Here is a 23,341-nt window from a genome sequence, read left to right as displayed (position 1 = left end):
CAACGACAAGGGCAGGTAGCCGGAACGTCAACGACCTCAAGGCAAAAGATACCGCTGGTCAACTGCAATAAGGGAGAAGAAATTAAATCAAGTTAAACTCCACAGAAAGAAGGTTAGAATCTTAGCCGACTTAAAAACACACACGTTGTTGCTCGCGGGAATGTTCCAAAGCGACAAGCAGGATCAAGGATCAAACGAAGAAATGCAAACAGCTGAGGCTCGATAGTAAGTTAAAGTGAGGACTCCACAGCGGCTCCAGCCAGACTGCGCGACGGCGGGGGAGGGAGGGGGAGGGTGCTTTCATGCTGCTGCACGCTACCCGACCGACTGGGCTGCTACTCGGTCCGCGACTGCATTGCTGGTGCCTCTCTCACTCACTGACTGCTGGTCCATCCGCCACTCTTGCTCCGTGCCCGACCAACTGCAGACACACGACGACCAATTACAAGCTACCCGATGTGACGACCGACCGAACGACCAACCAACGGTCGTCCCCGCTCAAATTCTCTCCAGAGATGGTACGACAGAGGACAGCGATACGCGCTGCTGCTGCCGCTCACGGGCAAATAAGGCCAGAAGTTAGTGACGCCAGTGAATGGAATAAGACAAGGATGCTGCAATACCGTAATAGAAGACGAGAACCAATAAATGTCATGAACAAGAGCCGTGCACGGCTCAGTATTCTACTCACGCAAATTTAAATTAATTCACGACTGAAATTGTCCCTGTATACTACCTGTTGCCATATGCCGACAGTCAAGATGTTCCGCGACTGGTTTAATACCTGGAGTAGAAGCATCGTCAGCGCACTAGCTAGAGTGGCAACTCGAATAAGAACTCTAATCAAGATATGTGCTCTTCACTTAAAACTTCCGGGCTGATAGGTCCTGGTTGAAGTATAAAACTCTGCTCTGGCGTTTCGTCTCCGACTGCGGGAGACGAAACGTCAGAGGAGAGTTTTACACTTCGACCACGTCCTAACAGCCCGGAAGTATTAAGTGAGCATAATACTTGCCGTGAAAGCTTACATTATATGATCAAGAGATGGGCATTTGACTTATCAGTTGTGAGCTGGTAGTGTTGAGTACTGGACATGCGGTCGTAGTGTGGTAACGTCTTCGTGCCACAAATTGCAATACAGCAACACCTCTACATCAAATTCTACATATTCTCCAGAATGTTTTGAAGGCGACCAAATTGGGTACAATGTTAGTTTCGCGCGCCTTGTTTCTCGAACAGAAACAATGACTCGCGGACAACGGCCACAACATAATTGAAATGCGTGGACAGTTCTTTTCTGGAAAAATCTTGGTGTTATCAATACGAACCTACCACAAAATGATACAATGCTAAAATTCGCGCGAAAGTCAGGCGAACAGTTTTACAAGATAACTGAAATTGAAGCCAAAGTGACACACGAGTTGATTAGTACCTCACAAAGACTCTTATGACAGTTTCACATACACTCCTGGAAATTAAAATAAGAACACCGTGAATTCATTGCCCCAGGAAGGGGAAACTTTATTGACACATTCCTGGGGTCAGATACATCACATGATCACACTGACAGAACCACAGGCACATAGACACAGGCAACAGAGCATGCACAATGCCGGCACTAGTACAGTGTATATACACCTTTCGCAGCAATGCAGGCTGCTATTCTCCCATGGAGACGATCGTAGAAATGCTGGATGTAGTCCTGTGGAACGGCTTGCCATGCCATTTCCACCTGGCGTCTCAGTTGGACCAGCGTTCGTGCTGGACGTGCAGACCGCGTGAGACGACGCTTCATCCAGTCACAAAGATGCTCAATGGGGGACAGATCCGGAGATCTTGCTGGCCAGGGTAGTTGACTTACACCTTCTACAGCACGTTGGGTGGCACGGGATACATGAGGACGTGCATTGTCCTGTTGGAAAAGAAAGTTCCCTTGCCGGTCTAGGAATGGTAGAACGATGGGTTCGATGACGGGTTGGATGTACCGTGCAGTATTCAGTGTCCCCTCGACGATCACCAGAGGTGTACGGCCAGTGTAGGAGATCGCTCCCCACACCATGATGCCGGGTTTTGGCCCTGTGTGCCTCGGTCGTATGCAGTCCTAATTGTGGCGCTCACCTGCACGGCGCCAAACACGCATACGACCATCATTGGCACCATGGCAGAAGTGACTCTCATCGCTGAAGACGACACGTCTCCATTCGTCCCTCCATTCACGCCTGTCGCGACACCATTGGAGGCGGGCTGCACGATGTTGGGGCGTGAGCGGAAGACGGCCTAACGGTGTGCGGGACCGTAGCCCAGCTTCATGGAGACGGTTGCGAATGGTCCTCGCCGATATCCCAGGAGCAACAGTGTCCCTAATTTGCTGGGAAGTGGCGGTGCGGTCCCCTACGGCACTGCGTAGGATCCTATGGTCCTGGTGTGCATCCGTGCGTCGCTGCGGTCCGGTCCCAAGTCGACGGGCACGTGCACCTTCCGCCGACCACTGGCGACAACATCGATGTACTGCGGAGACCTCACGCCCCACGTGTTGAGCAATTCGGCGGTACGTCCACCCGGCCTCCCGCATGCCCACTATACGGTTCACGTCCGCGATGTCGCGGCATGCTACCTGTGTTAAAGACTGCGATGGATCTCCGTATGCCACGGCAAACTGGCTGACACTGACGGCGGCGGTGCACAAATGCTGCGCAGCTAGCGCCATTCGACGGCCAACACCGCGGTTCCTGGTGTGTCCGCTGTGCCGTGCGTGTGATCATTGCTTGTACAGCCCTCTCGCAGTGTCCGGAGCAAGTATGGTGGGTCTGACACACCGGTGTCAATGTGTTCTTTTTTCCATTTCCAGGAGTGTAGTTGTATGAGCGCGCTGTGCATTGTGCTAAAGTGGGGGAGGAATATGTATGTGCGGTTGGTCCCGGCGGAGGTTCGAGTCCTCCCTCAGGCAAGGGTGTGTGTGTTTGTAGTTAGGATAATTTAGGTTAAGAAGTGTGTACCCTTAGGGACTGATGACCTTAGCAGTTAAGCCCCATAAGATTTTACACACATTTGAACATTTTTTTAAGACCATGTAGTAGACCTGGAGCATCATAAGTAGCAAGTTTTTTATTAATCCAGTCCCGAACCAATTTGGGCTGAATGGGTGACATCTGCGATTTTCAATACTGCAGGATTCGGTTATAAGAGCTCCAATAACCACAATTTTCGATTAAGTACAAAATCTTCTACCAGCAATAAGTGGTTAGGAATAGGAACATAAAGGCAATGCCAAATGTGCCTCGGGAGTATCAAATCATTATTCCTCGGGACAAAGCGATAGGTCTCTTAGATTACGGGTTAGTCATACCATAACATTTTGGCTCATTATAGGCCAAGCTGCCCAATTGTGTTGTTCGTGAGGAAACCTGAGGATACGACTGGTGCTGAAGAACGAGCAGTGCTAGTGAAGGGGGAAGTAACCTTCCCCAGAAAAAGGCTCCAGCTACCGTTTAGCGCGCGAATTGACTGCTCTCTTAAAAAGTACGCCATACACCGTCAGATGGCTTGCGGAGTATGGATGCAGATGTAGATGCAGACGAAAAAGAACGACACGAAAAAGTACTAAAAAAAATGTTGGAGGCATGGTTGTGGAAGACGTGGGTGTATCGCCGCAGTGAAAATCATGGTGGAACTCTTCTGGCCACTCATATGGTAGAATACAGTCTCCCCTGTCTTTTCCCGAAGAAACACAACTACATGACGAGCCAAGTAAGTGCGAAGTGCCGTTTAGGCGAATTGAACAGAAGATCGAATATAAAGTAAACAGTGGAAGTGGAACTGGTAACCTAAACCCATACGGTAAGTAAGAATCACCTGTAGGAAATATGACAGGAAATAAACCTAGACAACAAATTTGCTTAAGTAAACACTTCTCAGTACAAGTCACACGTTGTTACAGGAGGAAATGTGTCGTCACTTCCAGAAGACCTGGACGGCGTCAACGTGTGGGACGCTCTCGTCACTAACGCGGAATCTCCACGCACAGAGGTGCTGCTTAATATAGACGAGAAGGTCGGAAACGGTGCGATCCGCATCGGTGACTGGAAGCTCGTCAAAGGTGAGTAGTCATCCATACTATTACTGAACACTTAACAGTAATTGACTTGTAAATAATAGATTCCAGCTATCAGTCGTCCTTTTTAAATTTTATTGGCAGATCTAGATTTCAGCTAGAAGCTGGCCATTCTCAATGCACTATCATTTTTGATAAGTGCTTGAGTAGTATTCAATGAACTGTACATGAAGCCCGACCAACAGGCATTACATGCATTGATAAAAAATGATAGTGTATTGAGAATGGCTACTTTGTAGCTGAAATCTAGATCTGGCAATAAAATTTGAAAAGGACGACTGATAGCTGAAATCTATTATTTACAAGTCAATACAACAGTCGCTCCGTGCAACAGCCTTCTCAATGGAAGGTAACCTGACTTAAGAGTATTGTCAATATAACAAAAAAATGCTTTAGAGAGCCAAGAGTGGACGAGATGATGTTGCAGATTGGTATCAGCCTTTAGCTGAAAAAAAGTTATAACGCCACACGTCTGTTTATCAGGAAACATGTAAAATTGCACGTAGCACAATAGAGAAAAACATTACAATCGCAACAAAAAGACAAAGGAAACACAACATTACGTGAATATAAATGTTGTTTGCTTTAACTTGAGAAGACTAGATATCTCGAAAACGACATAACATTATATGAAACAAATACGTTGTAAGTGAAAAGTTAGTATTATTAAAGAGTATATTTGTGTGTCGTGTAATTGACCACCTCCTGCGTGGGAAGGGTCAACTTTGTATTTTCAACTGGGAACCCCCATTTTATTGCATATTCGGATTACACGCAATGCAGTACCTACAGTTTACTCAAGCCAATCTTTTGCACTTGTGCTAGGTGGCGATGTAATCGACAGATATCAAATGCATATGTCTTTGGAGTTAAGAATTTACGTGTTCTAACAGTTGATATTTATGTTCGAAATTTACTTTTCATGGTTATACATTTCAGTGCCTGCTTACAAACTACGTTTAGCGTGATGCAGGAACAAGAACGTGGGAGTAATAAGTTTTTTGTTCCCATCGGGACGCTCGATATTGGCCAGTTACTTTGTCTCTCCCCATTGGCATGCTTCGGATAGGTGAGTCCCGTAGCTTCTCACCACCGTGTCGTTTGACGTAGTTGAGTATCCATGGCAGGTACGCCTGTCACTAACACTTCGAAAATTAGGAAATTTGTGGTAAGTTCCTGTGGGACCAAAGTGCTAAGGTCATCGGTCCCTATACTTACACACTACTTAATCCAACTTAAACTAACTAACGTTAAGGACAACACACGCACACACACAGACATGCCGGAGGGAGGACTCCAACCTCCGACGAGGTGAGCCGCTCGAACCGATACAAGACGCCTAAGACCGCACGGCCACCCCTCGTTGTACATTAACACTTCATGGACGTTTTACATTATTACAGTGGTTGTGTTTTGTACTCCGCCAGTAGACGCATAACAACCAGAGCAACGGATACGGCAGCTGGATGGAAACATATACCGAAATCAGTCACCGTGATGGCGGGATTCGACGGCGACCACCCAAATCAAGCATTCCGTTGATTTAAGGACTCACCATAAACAGTCCCGTAGGGAACAGGAAATTACGTTACCATACAAGTAGCTTGTTTGCCAGAAATGACAATGTCTAGCCATATTACACTACTGGCCATTAAAATTGCTACAACAGGAAGATGACGTGCTACAGACAAGAAATCTAACCGACAGTAAGAAGATGCTGTGATATGCAAAATATTAGATTTTCAGAGTATTCCCGCAAGGTTGTCGCCGGTGGCGCCACCTGCAACGTGCTGACATGGGGTAAGTTTGAAATCGATTTCTCATACACAAACAGCAGTTGAGCGGCGTTGCCTGGTTAAACGTTGTTGTGATGCCTCGTGTAAGGAGGAGAAATGCGTACCATCACGTTTCCCAGTTTGATAAAGGTGCTGGATCCGGCCTCGTATCACTATCAGTCGAGATGACAGGCATCTTATCTGCATGGCTGTAACGGATCGTGCAGCCACGTCTCGATCCCTGAGTCAACACATAGGGACGTTTGCAAGACAACAACCATCTGCACGAACAGTTCGGCGACGTTTGCAGAAGCATAGACTATCAGCTAGGAACATGGCTGCAGGTACCCTTGACGCTGCATCACAGACAGGAGCGTCTGCGATGGTGTATTCAACAACGAACCTGGGTGCACTAATAGCAAAACGTCATTTTTTCGGATGAATCCAGGTTCTGTTTACAGCATCATAAATGGTCGCATCCGTTTTGGCGACATCGCAGTGAACACACATTGGAAGCGTGTATTCGTCATCGCCATACTGGCGTATCACTCGGCGTGATGGTATGGGGTGCCATTGGTTATACGTCTCGGTCACCTCTTGTTCGCAGTGACGGCACTTTGAACAGTGGACGTTGCATTTCAGATGTGTTACGACCAGTGACTCTACCCTTCATTCGATCCCTACGAAACCCTAAATTTCAGCAGGATAATGCACGACCGCATGTTGCAGGTCCTGTACGGACGTTTCTGGATACAGAAAATGTTCTACTGCTTCCCTGGCCAGCACATTCTCTATATCTCTTACCAATTGAAAACGTCTGGTCAATGGTGACCGAGCAACTGGCTCGTCACAATACTCCAGTCAGTACTCTTGATGAACTGTGGTATCATGTTGAAGCCGCATGGACAGCTGTAGCTTTACACGCCATCGAAGCTCTGTTTGGCTCAATGCCCAGGCGTATCAAGGCCGTTATTACGGCCCGAGGTGGTAGTTCTGGGTACTGATTTCTCAGGATTCATGCACCGAAATTTGGTGAAAATTTAATCACATGTCAGTTGTAGCATAATATAATTGTCCAATGAAGACCCGTTTATTATCTTCATTTCTTCTTGGTGTAGGAATTTTATTGGCCAGTAGTGTACTTGTACTGAACAGACACGTTTGAAACAATGAAGTAACATTACAGCATCAGTACCAGTCTTTAGAACACAAAAGTTCACACTTACATCGGAAATGAAATGTAGAATCAAATGCGTAGTTTCTTCAACGCAGAAACATGCACACTTTATATTTGACTACTACAGTGCGATTTACCAGTAAAGTGACTCATGCGTATTTTCTGGGATAGAATTCAGATATATAAAGTTGACCGCGCTCACATTGGACTGGGTGGTAGGAAATGGCCAGCAGTAGCACACCCAAATATCCTCTTTACTATTATTAACTGTTCGTCTAGAAAACGTTTTTCGTCCAACACATCATTTTCGAGATATTTAGATCTCTCAAGTTTTACCGCTCATTAACTAAAGTGTCGCCTATTGACGACGGGAAGCGTTGTTACGATAAAAATGAATTTTAAATCGGGAGTTTACGTGTCCATTCGTTAGAGCAGTCACAAATTAGTGCAGGGTAACATTTCTTTTATCGATATTTATCACCAAGGGCAGTGCAAAAATTAAAAGAAAACGAGGAATAATGAGAAAGATCCCAGCTCACACAGAGGCTTACCAACAATCTGCCTTCACATGGACCATTCAGGACTGGAACAAGGAAGGGGGAAATAACAGAGGTACACAGGGTATGTCATGCACCATAAGGTGATTTGCGGAGTGAAGTTGTGTATGTAACTATAGATGTATGGGATTTTCAGACATTGTTAACGAATCTGAGGAGAGGAGGGTTTTTATCAACCGATAGACGGTACTTGTAGATCGGGAGAATGAGGACGCGAGATTTAGTGGAGTACATGACGGTGTAGGTCTCGTAAGAAACTGTAAGGTTTTCATGGTGTGGTAGTCCACAGGTTACCAAAGATGAGGGTGGGTTGAAAAATATTTAAAAAACTAAAAACGGGCCTCGATTGTGAAAAAAGTACCTAGTGTTAAGTGTTCTACATCTACATCTACATGATTACTCTGCAATTCACATTTAAGAGCTTGGCAGAGGGTTCATCGAACCACAATCATACTATCTCCCTACCATTCCACTCCCGAACAAGGTGCGGGAAAAACGAACACCTAAACCTTTCTGTTCGAGCTCTGATTTCTCTAATTTTATTTCTATGATCATTCCTACCTATGTGTGTTGCGCCAACAAAATATTTTCGCATTCAGAAGAGAAAGTTGGTGACTGAAATTTCGTAAATAGATCTCGCCGTGACGAAAAACGTCTTTGCTTTAATGACTTCCATCCCAACTCGCGTATCATATCTGCCACACTCTCTCGCCTATTACGTGATAATATAAAACGAGCTGCCCCTTTTTGCACCCTTTCTATGTCCTCCTTCAATCCCACCTGGTAAGGATCCCACACCGCGCAGCAATATTCTAACGGAGGACGAACGAGTGTAGTGTAACCTGTCTCTTTAGTGGACTCAGGTTTCGGCGTAGATAACTACACCATCTTCAGAACAACAATAAAACCCACAAGAGCTTAAGAACACTTTTGTCAATGATTAGAAGAACGCCATAGCTATACATTTATAAACTGAAAAGAAAAGGAAAACACAAATAGTACATATGTACAAAGTCAAAACCACTGCTTAACTTAATGCTGTACGCTCCACCTCACACCGGCCATGACCCTCCATAAAATGCAGCTACAAACGGTCGCTCACTTACAAGCCTGACCTGCTATCTCTGCACATGCGCAAGACAAGGGAACTTAATTGAATGCGCATGTGCATACGAATACGAGAAAGTTTATACATGGGTCGGGGCTAAATAGCCCATATATTCCTAACCATGGATCAACGTATAGCAAAAAATGAAATGGATAGAACAAGAGACGAGCAAAATAGGAGATGAAACCTAAAAATAACCGGACATGGTTCCTTATGATAGTAAAGAATTTTATATATGAAGCTATCTATGACAACAGGAGGAACTCTTAAAAAACATTGGTGCAGCAGAAGAGGCACCAATGTTAGCACTGTTATAACATTAGTGTAATGTTATAACATTAGTGCAGCGTAAGAGGCACCAATGTTAGCACTGAATAGGGGATCATGGAGGAATTTTATAAGGGGGGCTATGCTCCAGACTGAACGCTGAAAGGCATAATCAGTCTTAAATGATGATGATGATGATGATGATGATGATTATGTTTATGGGGGTCTTCTTCCTCGCATAGCTGTAGAATATTGAGAAAATATTTGGATTTGCAGGAGTTCACGGGTTACATCTTGTATAAATTTTAATCAAAACAATGAACGCATTTGTTTTTTCTTTGTTGGTATATTCTTGAAATAATTTCACAGATTTTAGTAACATTTTCTCTTTGTGGTTCACAATTATACAAAGATATTTTGGAAAACTATTATTTGGACATAATGGGCAACACTCGTCCAAATTTGACCACGTGTGGCCATAAGCAACATCACTCCGCAAACTACTCGAGAGCAACTAGCTTTCTTTACCCACTGATAGTCCACAGACTACTCAGTACAAAGACAACAAAACAGTGGTCAAAGATAACTAAATTTTTTCATGATTACATACCTCTCTGACGTTTACATTCAGAAAAATAATGAAAATAATTTTTATAACAAATATTTACAAAATTTATGATAATTAAAAAAGGGTATGGCAACATGCGTGATAAAACATCTTGTGTTGGAAATTACACTTGATACATAGAACATGACGTGGTCAAAGCTGTTTTATTAGAATTATCGTCTGCAAACTGTTACTTCAACCCTCCCCTATACCTCAGGCCGCTTTTGAACACCTGTGCTGTGGCCCTTGACTCGTAGTGACTCGTAGGTTGGCAGGGGTGTCGGATGAAGTTTTCACCGCTAGCATTTGACAGAAAGAAGACAAGAAGTTCACGCGTAAAATTCCTGATCGCTACACTTTGCGCCAATATCCTCAATTAAATTCCAAACCTCTCAGAAGTGTCTCACGGAGTGAGGACATGCCATACCGTTGATGTTGATCCTTGCGTCAGATCGTGGCGTTAAGGTCGGCGGCTTGTATGATGCTATTCAAGATATCTATGTGCTATCACTGGTATTAGCCTTCTCCCTTCTCTCGTAAACACGCAAAAATAACACAACACTGTTGGGTTGCACATAAAAATTACAGTCACCTACCCTCCACAAACATAAGTAAGACGTAACTCCCACATGTCCAGGGAAAGGTCCACTATCAGTTCCGCCATCGACGCCACACCTCACTGCCAGGCACACTGGACTCATCAGAGCGGAACAGCGTGAAGGACTCGTAAGCAGATTTTAAGATCAGTTGTGTGTTGTGAGACGTTCTCGTGTCAAACGTATCCCTTGTAAATCTGCAGCAAAGAAACCGCTTTAAGTTATGTTACGCCCGCTGTGGAGTAGAACTGGAATCCTATAAAAATATATTCGTACTCATTTATATCGATCATGATAAGGTTTTGTGGGCGCACTGCAGCAAGGCCTCTAGCTCATGCGTTGCTACTGAGGTTCACATCTTCAGCACAGCTGGAGAACACGAAGTAATCTCATTGCAGAACAAAAACACTTTGTAAAAACCTGCTGTTAAATGAACATCATAAAGAGTGTTTCCCAGTCCCATTTACAGGCATCTAGGGACTATATAGAGGAACTAGTAGATAAAATTTTGGTAAGTAAACCAGGTTCGGAAACGTAACGTTTGCATATAAAGTAAGTTTAATAGTCCGACCTCTTTCAAATATCCCGTTTCAAGACTTGTACTCATACTGGAAACAGAGGGCGTCGTCGCCAGCACCTGCTGAAATTATGATGTTACAAACCACTTTCACCTGACTACCGGGTGTAGAGAAGCAGCTTAAAGATTTGGAAACAAATAAATCACCAGGTCCGGTTGGAATCCCAGTTCTATTTTACGAAGAGTACCCTACGGCATTGTCCCCTTATCTAGCGTGCATTTATAGTGAATCTCTCGCCTAGCACTAAGTCCCAAGCGACAGGAAAAAGCACAGATAACTTCGGTTTGTAAGAGAGGTGAAAGAATGGACCCGCAGAATTACAGACCAGTAGCACTAACTTCTGTTTGTGCTGCAGAATCCTCGAACACATTCTCAGTTCGCACATAATAAACTTTGTTGGGGCTAAGAAGCCTATATCCACGAATCAGCATGGTTTTAGAAATCATCGCTCGTACGAAACTCAGCTTTCCTCACATGATATGCTGAGAACTATGGATGAAGGGCAAGAGGCAAATTCCATATTTCTAGATTTCTGGAAACAATGTGCTGTTGCAGGTTGTTAAGGAAGGTACGAACATATGAAATAAGTCCACAGATATGTGAAGACATCTTAAATGATACAACTCATCAAATTGTCCTCGAATGTTCATCAGAAGCTAGGGTACTGTCAGGAGTGCCCCAGGAAAGTGTAATAGGACCTTTGTTACTCTCTGTATACAGAAACGATTTGGCGGATAGGATGGGCAGCAATCTGCTGTTGTTTGCTTGTGATACCGTGGTGCACAGTAAGATGTCAAAGTTAGGTGACCCTAGGAAGATCCAAGAAGACTTAGACAAAATATCCATTTGGTGTATGAATGGTGGCTAATTCTAAATGTGGAAAAATGTAAGTTAATGCGGATGAATAGGAAGAACGAAACTGTAATATCCGGATACAGTGTTAGTAGTGTCCAGCATGACATTGTCAAGTCGTTTAAATATCTGGGAGCTACGTTGCAAGACGATTTGAGAGAATTTTAGGAAAGGGTGGATCACTTGTAAAGGAGGCCGCATATGGGACCATGGTGTGACCTATTCCTGAGTGCTGCTCGAGTGTTTGGGATCCGTGCCATGTGAGATTGAAGGAGGACATTGGGGCAATTCAGAGGAGGGCGAAGACATCGAAGCAATTCAGGGGAGGGCTGTTAGATTTGTTGCCAGCAGGTTCGAACAGGGAGTATGTTTCGGAGATGCTTCGAAAACTGAGGGTGAGTCCCTGGGGAGAGGGCAGTGTTCCATGCAGAAGGCACTATCGAGAAAATTAAGGGTACTTGCATTTGAGGCTTGCTGCCGGGCGATTCTGCGAGAATGGGGGCGTCGTTGTATTTGCAGGTGGGCAGGGGTGATCAGTGGTAGTGCCGGGCGGGTCCCTGGGGGTGGGTGGGGGGTGGGAGGGGGGTGGCGGCCTTCAGTTCGGGAGCCGCTATCGTGCCAAAACTTAGAGCGCAGGCATTTGAGGGTGGCTGTTGTATTTGCGAGTGGAACGGGGGTGGGGGGTTGTTGAGTAGTGGTATCACGTACCGTTCTACATTCATCCTACGGCCGCCAGCTGTGTATCTACTGTAACACTATAACTGAATTCCATTCGCATCCAAACGTTACATTTGTGATCATGGGTTCCTCATCTAAACTTCATCTACAACCCCCAGAAACCCATAATAGTAGTTGCGCAACACGCTGTATAGGAAGAATGGGCAATAACTAGTGGATTAACTATGTACCGATTGAGCACTTCAAACGGTTAAAGAACATTTAAGAGTTACGTTAACGTATTCAATCGTAATAACATACTCAAATTCATACACAAATAATCAAGATTAATTTAATAGTTTAAATCAGCGTTAAGGACAAATAGCGGTAGGCCAACTACGATAGTGCAGAGTAGTTGGCGTATTAAAATTCGACGTAGAGCAACTCGGTTACGGATAGGTTTAAGCAAGTATCAGACAGTCATAGTGGCGTAAAAAAGACAGTACTGCTAAAACTAACATTCTGAAAACAGATAAACTTTCAGTTAATTCTGCGAGACAGTCGGCATGAAGGTACAGTTCTCATCAACCTAAAGGCTCGTTTAAATACCAAAGTACCTTATTAGCCACGATGCTAATGGATGAAGCGTGCCACGCGGCTGCTACGGAAGCTGGTTCGAATCCCGCCTCGGGCTTGGATGTGTGTGGTGTCCTTATTTTAGTTAGGTTTAAGTAGTTCCAAGTCTAGAAGACTGATGACCTCACATGTTAACTAGTGCTTAGAGCCATTTGAACCATGAAGTGTGCTGTTGCCTTCTTGCGACCTTTCAGCTGACTTACCCCTCAGCTATAGAGCACCTGAAGTTTTACGTGGACTCCGAACAACAGCTCGATTAGACACTTTTAACATAGAGTACCAGAGTTAAATGGCTTTGTAAGAAGTCATAAGATCAGATAAAGAGATTCAATTAACATGAATACATTGGATCATTTAATCAAATTTATAATCTGACCATGCGTTGCCTTGCATGTGGAAAAATCCAGTCGTATTAACTCTGAAGATCGTTTGCTGCGGTCGTAGTCCCGTTACGTTAATTACGACCACCCTCTCGCTCGTTAAGTCATTATGCGCGCTTGCTCATCAGCCCAGGTCTCTGTAACAAGCCGGAAAGCTGGTTAGTGGGCCGTGCACATCACAGCGTGCCGTCCGGGTGGGTTGAAGTCCGTCCTGCTTGGTTGTAGTGCTAAACTCCGTTTTTGCTGGGAAACAATTGGAATTGGAATATGGTAATAAAATCTCCTCAGCTCACATTCAAACATTTACGTAACACAGATGTACAATACTAACTTTTATCTATTTTTGACTTTATAAAATCAATTTTGGTTGCACAGCTCTTAAAGCAAAAACAAAAGGTATATCAAATGTACGGGGTGATTTGTTCCATTGTGTACAAATTGTAGGGATTGATAGATGAAAGGATACGGGACAAACAAGGTGTAATGAAATTATGTCCGTAAATGCACGGTTTCCGTGCTAGAGACCATTTAATCAGTCTAATAGGCGCTCTACCATTCAGCCACAGTTACAGTCTGTATTGAAAATGGTTTCCACGTGTTCAACGCAAGCGTGTTGGTGCTGTTCCATGTTCCGTCTCGCGCATCAATTTTGGCAAGGCTGCATCCGAACAGTGTCATAGGCATCATGAACAAGCTGCTTCATCAGATACGGCTGCAGCTTTTATCGCACTGGATACTGAAGGCATTCTCCTGTCGTCAGACAAGGCCTACGTGAAAATGTTGACAAGTTCTATGGCTCAAATTGAGTATCGTGTAATTTACGTAATGAAATGATGTGAAGATGGCATCTGTTTCTTCGGACATGGTGGAAAGAACAGATGCCATCTTCAGTCATTTATGGCTAACTGGCTGATGACCTTTTTCCGTGTGGATGCACACGATTTGCCTGAACTCTTACGGGACTCGGTGGATTGTCTGCCGAGAGTAATGGGTATAATGGCAGGGCACCATGAATGTAGTGTGTGGACTACATGTTAAGAACGTGGGTCCCACTGGGAGCGGGCCGGCGATAAATCCCTGCAGTTGCGCGGTCCTCCGTGCCATCGGTGGCTCAGATAGATGGAGCGTCTTCCATGTAAAAAGGTGTTCCGGGGTGCAAGTCCCGGTCGGTGCACACATTTTCGACTGTCCCGGTTTGATATATATCAACGCCCATCAGCAGCTAATGGTATTGATTTAATTGTAATTTAAGTTACGTTGGTGGCTACTAATACAGATAGTTTAGTACATCTGAATGATTTGGGGAATTCTTCACTTATTGTCACTTCTAACTGCGTGCATATTGTTTTGATTTTATTGTACCTTGTTGAAAGTGGTGGGAAAGGCTAAAACATACAAAAACAAAAATCGGTCGAAATGTGCAATATATGAAAATCTAATGGAATGTTATAATGATGTACCTTAGGGGCAGTCGACATTTTTTAACTACCGCCCACATTTGTATCACTGTTAGCAGAAAAATTTTCTAACCTCCCACTGGTTCCAAATCAATGATTATTTATAAAGTTAATAACTTCATAAAGTAAGTATGAAGTAAGTAACTTTAGAAAACTTGTGAACCAGCGAGTTATAGCTAGCTGAAATATTTAACAATAATTATGTACCTAATACTTTTTGCAAAACGTTATGAAAAACTAATTAAAAGTCTATTAAACATCTGCTGCCTACTATCCAACATAAAATATGGAACGCTCATTAAACGATTCTGTTTTATCGGAGGATTATAAAACTGTAATTACATTTCGTATAGGGAAATTATTATAAAAGTTATCTGCACCTAGATCATAATAAACAGTAATTCAAACACCTTATTTTATGTGAAACTACCCTGAGGTACTAAAGCTTTATGACCTTCCGCTTAATAGCTTGTTCGCTCGCCTCCTGCGTATTGGAGATCCGGCCGTTCGTTAGTAGGTTTGTGGAGAGAGGTATGTGGCATTAGACGTTTACGCGTAGGTCATAGAATTCGCGTAAATAAAGGGCCACTGATTTGCGTACACGATGATGGCGCCCGATAGTGACCCAGATGGGTTCAATAGTACATCGCGTGAACTTAGCCGCTGGCACGTCAACGAGAGTTCGCTATAAATATCCTCAAACGCCTGTAGCACGGTTGTGGCTCCGAGACATGGACAATTATACTGCTGAAATATATTATTGCCGTCGGGAAAGATATCAAGCCGGCTGCTTGTGGTTTCATGCAATCTGCGTGTCTTCGATTAGTACCACAGGTGCCATGCAAGAGCACGAGAACGTCTCCCATAGCATAATACTGATCCCACTAGCCTGTGTCAGTGGCGCGCTGTACTACCCGAACCGCCGGCAATTGTGGAGACGACCGCCGACTTAGTGTAACAAAAATGCGATTCACCCCAAGAGCCAAGACGGTCGAATCCTGATGATCCCACACCCAGTAAAATCGTTGTTGGCGATGTTGTTGGGTCAACATGTGAAAACGTATGGGTGCCCTGGTGCGAAGCTTCAAGTTCAACAATGTACAATGAATGGTGCACTTGGAAACGTGCGTGCTCCAGCAGTGTGCTCTTTCGGCAGAGATGCCACAGACCACATCTGTCCTACTTTACAGAGCAGACAATGCTCCGAACCCCACATTTTTTGAAGAGTCGTGGACGTCCAACCATGTAACGTGTAGTGATAGTTCCACTGTCCTACTACCTCTTTCCGTAGATGCTAAAGACAGTATCACCTGAACATTCGACCAGCCATGTCTTCGCTAGGGTGATCCGCTGACCGTATCTACTCCGCTTACACACGCTTCTGTTACCGTGTGACGTGCCCGCAACGCCACTACGTGTCATGCAACGTCGCGGTGGGCAGTGGTAGTTCCCGAAAGAGAAATCAAACGAGGAAATTTTAACCACAGAAAGAAAGCTGATAACACAAAAACACTTAGACCATCAGTCCCCTAGACATAGAACTACTAAAACCTAACTAAGGACATCACACAAATCCATCCAGGATTCGAACCTGCGACCATAGCGGCCACGTCGTGTCGGACTGAAGCGCCTAGAACCGCCACAGCGGTCGGCGCTGATATAACAAATGGAAGCAGAAAGGTCACCATGAAAAGGGACGGATAATTTCAAGCAATAGAGTACAGAGGCCGATGTACCTGTTACGTTACATCAGCACCAATTTTCAGGTATCTGCGAGTCAACGTGTGTAAACGGAACCCTTGTAACATCGTTTTGTTGTCTGTCTAGCTGTCTCTACAGTAGTATAGAAACCTTTTTCTCACAAACGCGTGGATGTCGCATTGTCCCTTGGCGGTGTTAAATATTTCATGTTTCTCAGTCAGTGCGATCAAGAGATACGCCCATTTATGTCACATATTTTGATACTCAAAAACTCACTCATAGAAATCTGTAGGGTACTTTACGTTCACCTAGAATCATGAATTTTGGCAAGAGTCAAGGTCTCACGGTACAAGTGAAGGGAAATATCCGGAATTATTAGCCGGCCGGAGTGGCCGTGCGGTTCTAGGCGCTATAGTCTGGAACCGAGAGACCGCTTCGTTCGCTGGTTCGAAACCTGCCTCGGACATGGATGTGTGTGATGTCCTTAGGTTAGTTAGGTTTACGTAGTTCTAAGTTATAGCAGACTGATGACCTCAAAAGTTAAGTCGCATAGTGCTCAGAGCCATATGAACCATTGTGAACCGGAATTGTTAACTCCTAATTATATTACACGAAAGAATACTTCTTTTGACATTTGTTATCCGACTTCTAACTTCCAATTAAAACGTTCTCAAAAGACTTGGCACCCCTGGGGGTGACATCTTACGAACATCATTGTCCATAGCGGACAAAAGTCTTCAATACCCTCGACTCCCGCCGCACGGGATAGCCGCCCGATCTAAAGCCTCCTGTCACGATTCGCAAGGCTCCCCCCCCCCCCCCAACCCCGTCTAAAGTCCTAGTCCTCCCTCGGGCATGGGTGTGTGTTGTACTTAGCGTAAGTTAGTTTCAGTTTGATTAAGTACTGTGTAAGCTTAAGGACCGATGACCACAGCAGTTTGGTGCCACAGGTACTTACCATAAATTTCCATTTTCCTCGACTCGCAGAATGGATAAACAACATACAAAATTAATTTTGTAAGGAACCTTCAGTACATGAAAGCTAATCGCACTTGGCCATTTGTATAACATAGCCTTTGAGTTATCAGGGACAAATCATTCTTCATCAGAAGCAATCTTTTTGAAATCGACTTGTTCCTCTAAATCAATCTCGGATTTATGGGAAATGCAGCAAATTGAATTGCATTATCCGCTAATTTGTCACTTTGTGACATAAGAAAAATTAAACTGAACATTTGTATACTCTAATAAGAGAAGACGTTCATTCTTGAAGGAGTGAATGCTCAAAAGCAAAAATACAATAAAAAAATCAATTGGCTATGTGCTTATTGTTACTAACTGTTTGTAACTTAAAGATCCAAATTCATAGTATGTATTAGAAACTTTTGTCTCCTATATACAACTGCAAAGCGAATACCTTACCTTCTTTTTATGATTCTCCAAATTACGTTATTATTTCGCCGATTTCTACTGAGCGAGGAAGCTCATTGGTTAGACAAGGGATTCTCATTTAGGAGAATGGCAATACATATTCTTCTCTAAAGAAAATTCCGGGATGATTCCTTCCAACACGGGTGCAGTAAATATCTTTCCCATTCTTTTCCTACCATAGTTTGTACTCCGTCACCAGTAACGCAGTCGTCGACGGGCCGTTACACCACAATCTTTCTACCGTCTTCAGCAAAGTTTACTCCTAAAATATAATACAGAAGGAAACCTAGTTCCACTGCAACAAGACACAATCTAATAGAGTCTCATGGGCCCTTGAGCAAAATTAAAAGCAAGGGCTTTAACATTAAGAGTGAAATGGAAATTGCACTGTTAAACACTGAGGAGAGAGCAGATAGGTGGAAACAGTATATATAAGCGGTCTGGAAGTCCATATAGAAGGCACAGGCGAACCAGTATTTGAGTCAAACATAGCTTCAGAAGGCAGATTCTCAGATAAATCATAAATCATTGCGGGATTGGCATATAAGCGACTATTCAAATTGTTATATAGTATCAATGGGACTTAAGACATACCATCAGACGTTTGGAATCATATCATCCTGACAGTCCCATAGCGACAACTATCGTATAACCAGCTTAATGGCTCATAGATCCACGTTGCAGATATAAATAATACACTGAAACATCAAAGAAACTGGTATAATCATGCGTATTCAAATGCGGAGATATGTAAACAGGCAGAATATAGCGCTTAGTTAGGCAATGCCTATATACCACAAGTGTTAGATCGGTTACTGCTGCTACAATGGCAGGTTATCAAGATTTAAGTGAGTTTGATCGTGCTGCTATAGTCGGCGCACGAGCGATGGGTAACAGCATATCCGAGGTAACGATGAATTGGGATTTTTCCCGCACGACCGTTTCACGAGTGTATCGTGAATATCGGGAATCCGGTAAAACATCAAATCTTTGACGTCGCTGCGGCCGGAAAAAATCATGCAAGAAAGGGACCAACGACGGCATAAGAGAATCGTTCAACGTGGCAGAAGTGGAAACTTCCGCAAATTGTTGCAGATTCAACGCTCGGCGATCAACAACTGTCAGCGAGCAAACCATTCAACGAAGCATAATCGATATGGTCTTCTGGAGCCCAAGGCCCGCTCGTGTACCGTTGTTGACCGCACGACACAAAGCATTCGCCTCACCTGGGCCCGTCAACACCGTCGTTTGACTGTTGATAAGTGGGAACTTGTTGCTTGGTCGGCCGAGTCTCGTTTGAAATGGTAGCAAACTGATGGATGTGTGCTGGTATGGAGACAGCCTCATGAATCCATAGACCCTGCATGTCAGCAGGAGACTAAGCTGGTGGAGGCTCTGTAATGGTGTGGGGCGTGTACACCTGGAGTGATATGGAACCCCTGATACGTCTAGATACGTACATAACCATCCTGTCTGATCACCTGCATCCATTCATATCCATTGTGCATTCCGACGGACTTCAGTAATTCTAGCAGAACAGTTCGACACTCCAAACATCCAGAATTTCTACAGAATGGCTCTAGGAACATTATTCTGAATGTGAACACTTCAGCTGGCCTACAAACTCCCCAGACAAGAACATTGTAGAGCACATCTGGGACAGCTTGCAACGTGCTGTTCAGAAGAGATCTCCAGCCACTCGTACCCAGCAGGACTCACGGTGTCAGTTCCCTCCAGCACTACTTCAGACATTAGTCGAGTGCATGTCACGTCGTGTTGCGGCACTTCCGTGTGCTCACGAGGGCGCTACACGGCAAGTGTACCGGTTCCTTTGGCTGTTCAGTGCATAAAGATAAATGGAAAAGAAAATGTTTCAAGTATCAGATGTCGATTAGATTGACTTTCGGAATGGTTAGAGCACAGACGGGCCGTTCTGACACTGCATTTGTTAATGGAAACACACATTCATAGGATATGTCGACCTGGAAAATGCTTTCCGAAGTGTAAAATGGTGTAAGAAGCTCTAAATTCTACGAGAAATAGAAATAATCTATAGGGAAAAATTTGATAATTTGTTATACGTACAAGAACCAAGAGGGAACAAAGGATGAAAGACCTAAAATGAACTTACTTGGACTGAAAATGGTGGAAGACTAGATATAGTTTTTGACCCTAATGTTTGATCTATTCAACAGTGAATTAATGACGTAGATAAAAGAAATATTGAAGAACGGTATTGAAATTAAGGGTGGAAGGACATCAATGACAACATTCGCTAATATCATTTCTATCCATAGTGATACTTGTAAGTGGGCTTCTTCTATGTTGGCATCGCTGTGCAGGGCTTTGGATTGGATTTCTGACCGCGCTTTCTTTGTAAGAGACTCTGTGGCTGGTTGGAAGTTAATGACAGGTAGTGTTGGGCAGCTGGAAGTTAGTCGCCAGCAGTGATGGAAGTGCTGTTGGGCAGTAGGTGAACTGCCGCCAGTGATGTATGTTACATGTGAGAAGTTAGCATTGTTGGAGGGCAGAGGCCTGAAGTGTTAGCGTAGGCTAACGATCTGTACATGTTCGACTTGGAGACTGAATATTATTCATGAATAAATACCTTTGTACTAGATGTCAATGACGATTTATTTTCGTGTTTCAACTGGATGTCGCGTTATTAATGTAAAACATACGTTATTTGTTTTGCAACATGCCTATTAGTAGTTAGTGGCCTTAGAATCTTTTATTTAGCTGGCAGTATTGACGCTCGCTGTATGGCAGTAGTTCGCGTAATGAAGATTTTTGTGAGGTAAGTGCTTCAAAAAATGTTCAAATGTATGTGTAATATTATGGTCACCAGTCCCTCAGCTTACACACTACATAACCTAAATAATCCTAAGGACAAACACACACACCCATGCCCGAGGGAGGACTCTAACCTAAGCTGGGACCAGCCGCACAGTCCATGACTGCAGCGTCTGACATCGCTAGGCTAATGCCGCGCGGCAGGTAAGTGCTTAATGAAACGTGTACGTTATTGTAAGGATATCTTTTTGGTCAGGTCCATTCTTTTGAATTAATTACCTGAGTCAGGTTGTAACTTTTTTTTAAGTAGTCAGATTGCGTTGCTCTAGAATATTATGGGTCAGAGAAATTAAGAGAATGTAGGTTCTGTAAGTTCAGTTTTACTCAGCTGTTTCAGAATCAAATAACGTAGAAGTTTCATCTTCTCATTCTGCAATTTGAGTACAGCCACACTCATTTAAATAAAGAAGTTTCAAAGTGAAGAATAATTACAGGACGTATTGAATTGTATGAACAGTCTGATCAACAGAGAATACGGATTGAGTATAGACCGAACAGAGATGAAAGAAAACCGGATTATTAGAAATGTAATTAGCGATAAACTTTGCGTCAAAACTGGAGACCTGAAAGTAGACGATGTGTTGGAATTCTGCTACGTTGGATATAAAAAGACTGTTGGGACAAGCAGAGAAGGAATACCAGAAAAAATAAATCTACTATTATCAAACAGCGACCTTAATCTGAGAAAGAAGTTTCTGATAATGTACATCTGAAGTACAGCATTGTACAGTAGTGTATCACAGACTCCATAAAATTAGAAAACAAGAGAATCGAAGCGTCTGAAGTGGGGTGCTGCACAAGCATGTTTAAAATTTGGTGGACTGATAAGAGAAAGAATGAGGAGGTTGTCCACAGAATGAACGAAGTAACCAACAAGAAGAAACGAACAAGGAGAAGGAACATGACGACGGGACATTTATTAAGAAAGCAGAGGATAACATTGATAGTATTAGAGGAAGCCAAAGAGCGTAAAACCTGCAGGTGAAGACAGAGATTGGAATACATCCAACTAATAATTGAGGACACAGGGTGCGAGTCCTTACTCTTTGTTGCCTCATCAGACCGGTGAAAAGACTGACCACTACTAAAAAGAGCAATACGAAGCATAGATTGTGCCGCAACTCTGTAATACAAATGCGTCAACATATCGTGTCAATATGGAGGGCATACATTCGTCAGTATTAATCAAACACTAAAAAGCAACTGCAGTCTTTCTCGTGCATTGAGAATTAGCTGTTGTACTACTGCCACAGAGCAACACGTATATCCTTACTCTTCCGCTTCTCATATCAGAAACAGCAGTCTGTTCATGACACTGTCAACAGCCTCCTCCGCAGCTTTTTGTAATTGGCATCCTGTTCTCCAAGTGTCTAAAACTCGTGTGATCTCCATCTTATTTTGGACGGCCTCCATACCTGAGTGGCCAACACGGTAAATGCCGGGGTTCAATCCCCTGTACTACCAGGGACATTTTCCTTCCACAGCTACATCGATACTTCGTAAGCCACCTTAAGGTGAGTGCTGGAGGGTACCCTGTACCACTGCTAGTCATTTCCTTTCCTGTCCCACTCGCAAACAGCGCAAGGGAACAACGATTGCCTATATACCTCCGTATGAGACCTAACTTCTCATATCTTACCTTCCTTTGCAGGTGACTCGCTCTTTGCTAAAATTCTTCCAGTGTACCGAAGTCAACCACTCGCCTTCCCTACCATAGTTGTCACTTACTCGTTCCTTTCCATAGCGCTTTGCAACGTCACATCCAGATACTTCAACAATTTTACTGTTTCAGGCACGACACTACTAATATTGTAACTTAAAGTACAAATTTGTTCTTCCGAACCATCCGCATTAACTTACATTTTCCACATTTAGAGCTAACTGCCATTCATCACAAAACTACGACACCTAACTATACACTACGGCATCATGAGCTAACAACCACAAAATGATGCTCACCCTGCCGACAAATCTTGTATGTATAAAGACAATAACAGCGCTCGTATCACATCTGGGAGACGATACCCTTGTCTCCGATGAACACTCGCTACTGAGGACAGCAAACTGTGGCCTATTACTTAAGAGCCATCCACATATACCCTGTCCGGAGAAGTAAAATGAAGTCCAATAAGGTTCGTGATGGGGACTTACGAGTTACCTGGATGAGGCGTGGCCGTTCCGAAGTCTGCAAAGCCAACAACGGCCGGGAGAGAGCCGGGCTCACCCAACACCACTTAGACTACAGGCCTGCGCGCACACTTGTGACGTCACATACTGATGGCCGGGTCTGTATCGGAATTCTCCTGTTAAGCACTGTGCAGCTGTACGAACTTTACGAGTCTTAGAGCTGGGACCGCATAGAGATTCTCGTGCTTTCCTCTTCTACATGGCCTTGTAATGAAAGTATGGAAATTTATATCATTGCATAAGTAACTGAACAAAACAGCCCATTGTTATTTCAAGATTATTTTGACTATTTACCTTAAATACGCGTTTTTAGGCTTCAATACAAACTGTAATTTTAAATTGTGCCTTTTACCTCAGGAGATATGTTTTCTTGCAGTAAAAAATCGGCAATATGCCGACGCTTTTGGTTTC

The 23,341-nt window shown here is 43.8% G+C and overlaps 1 protein-coding gene across 1 annotated transcript in view; it reads left to right on the top strand.

Moving 5' to 3' along the window:
* Positions 1-23,341, top strand: part of LOC126354978 (arylsulfatase I-like) — a 111,670-nt gene that overhangs the window by 64,458 nt on the left and 23,871 nt on the right. Inside the window, exon 7 of the mRNA XM_050005062.1 lies at positions 3,938-4,096. Within this exon, the coding sequence (XP_049861019.1) occupies positions 3,938-4,096 (159 nt within the window). The remainder of the gene's footprint in view (positions 1-3,937; positions 4,097-23,341) is intronic.

Source organism: Schistocerca gregaria, chromosome 3 (assembly GCF_023897955.1).
Source record: "Schistocerca gregaria isolate iqSchGreg1 chromosome 3, iqSchGreg1.2, whole genome shotgun sequence".
NCBI classification, from domain to species: domain Eukaryota; kingdom Metazoa; phylum Arthropoda; class Insecta; order Orthoptera; family Acrididae; genus Schistocerca; species Schistocerca gregaria.
Note: the sequence above shows the minus strand (reverse complement) of the source record. Positions and strands in the feature narration are given on the sequence as shown.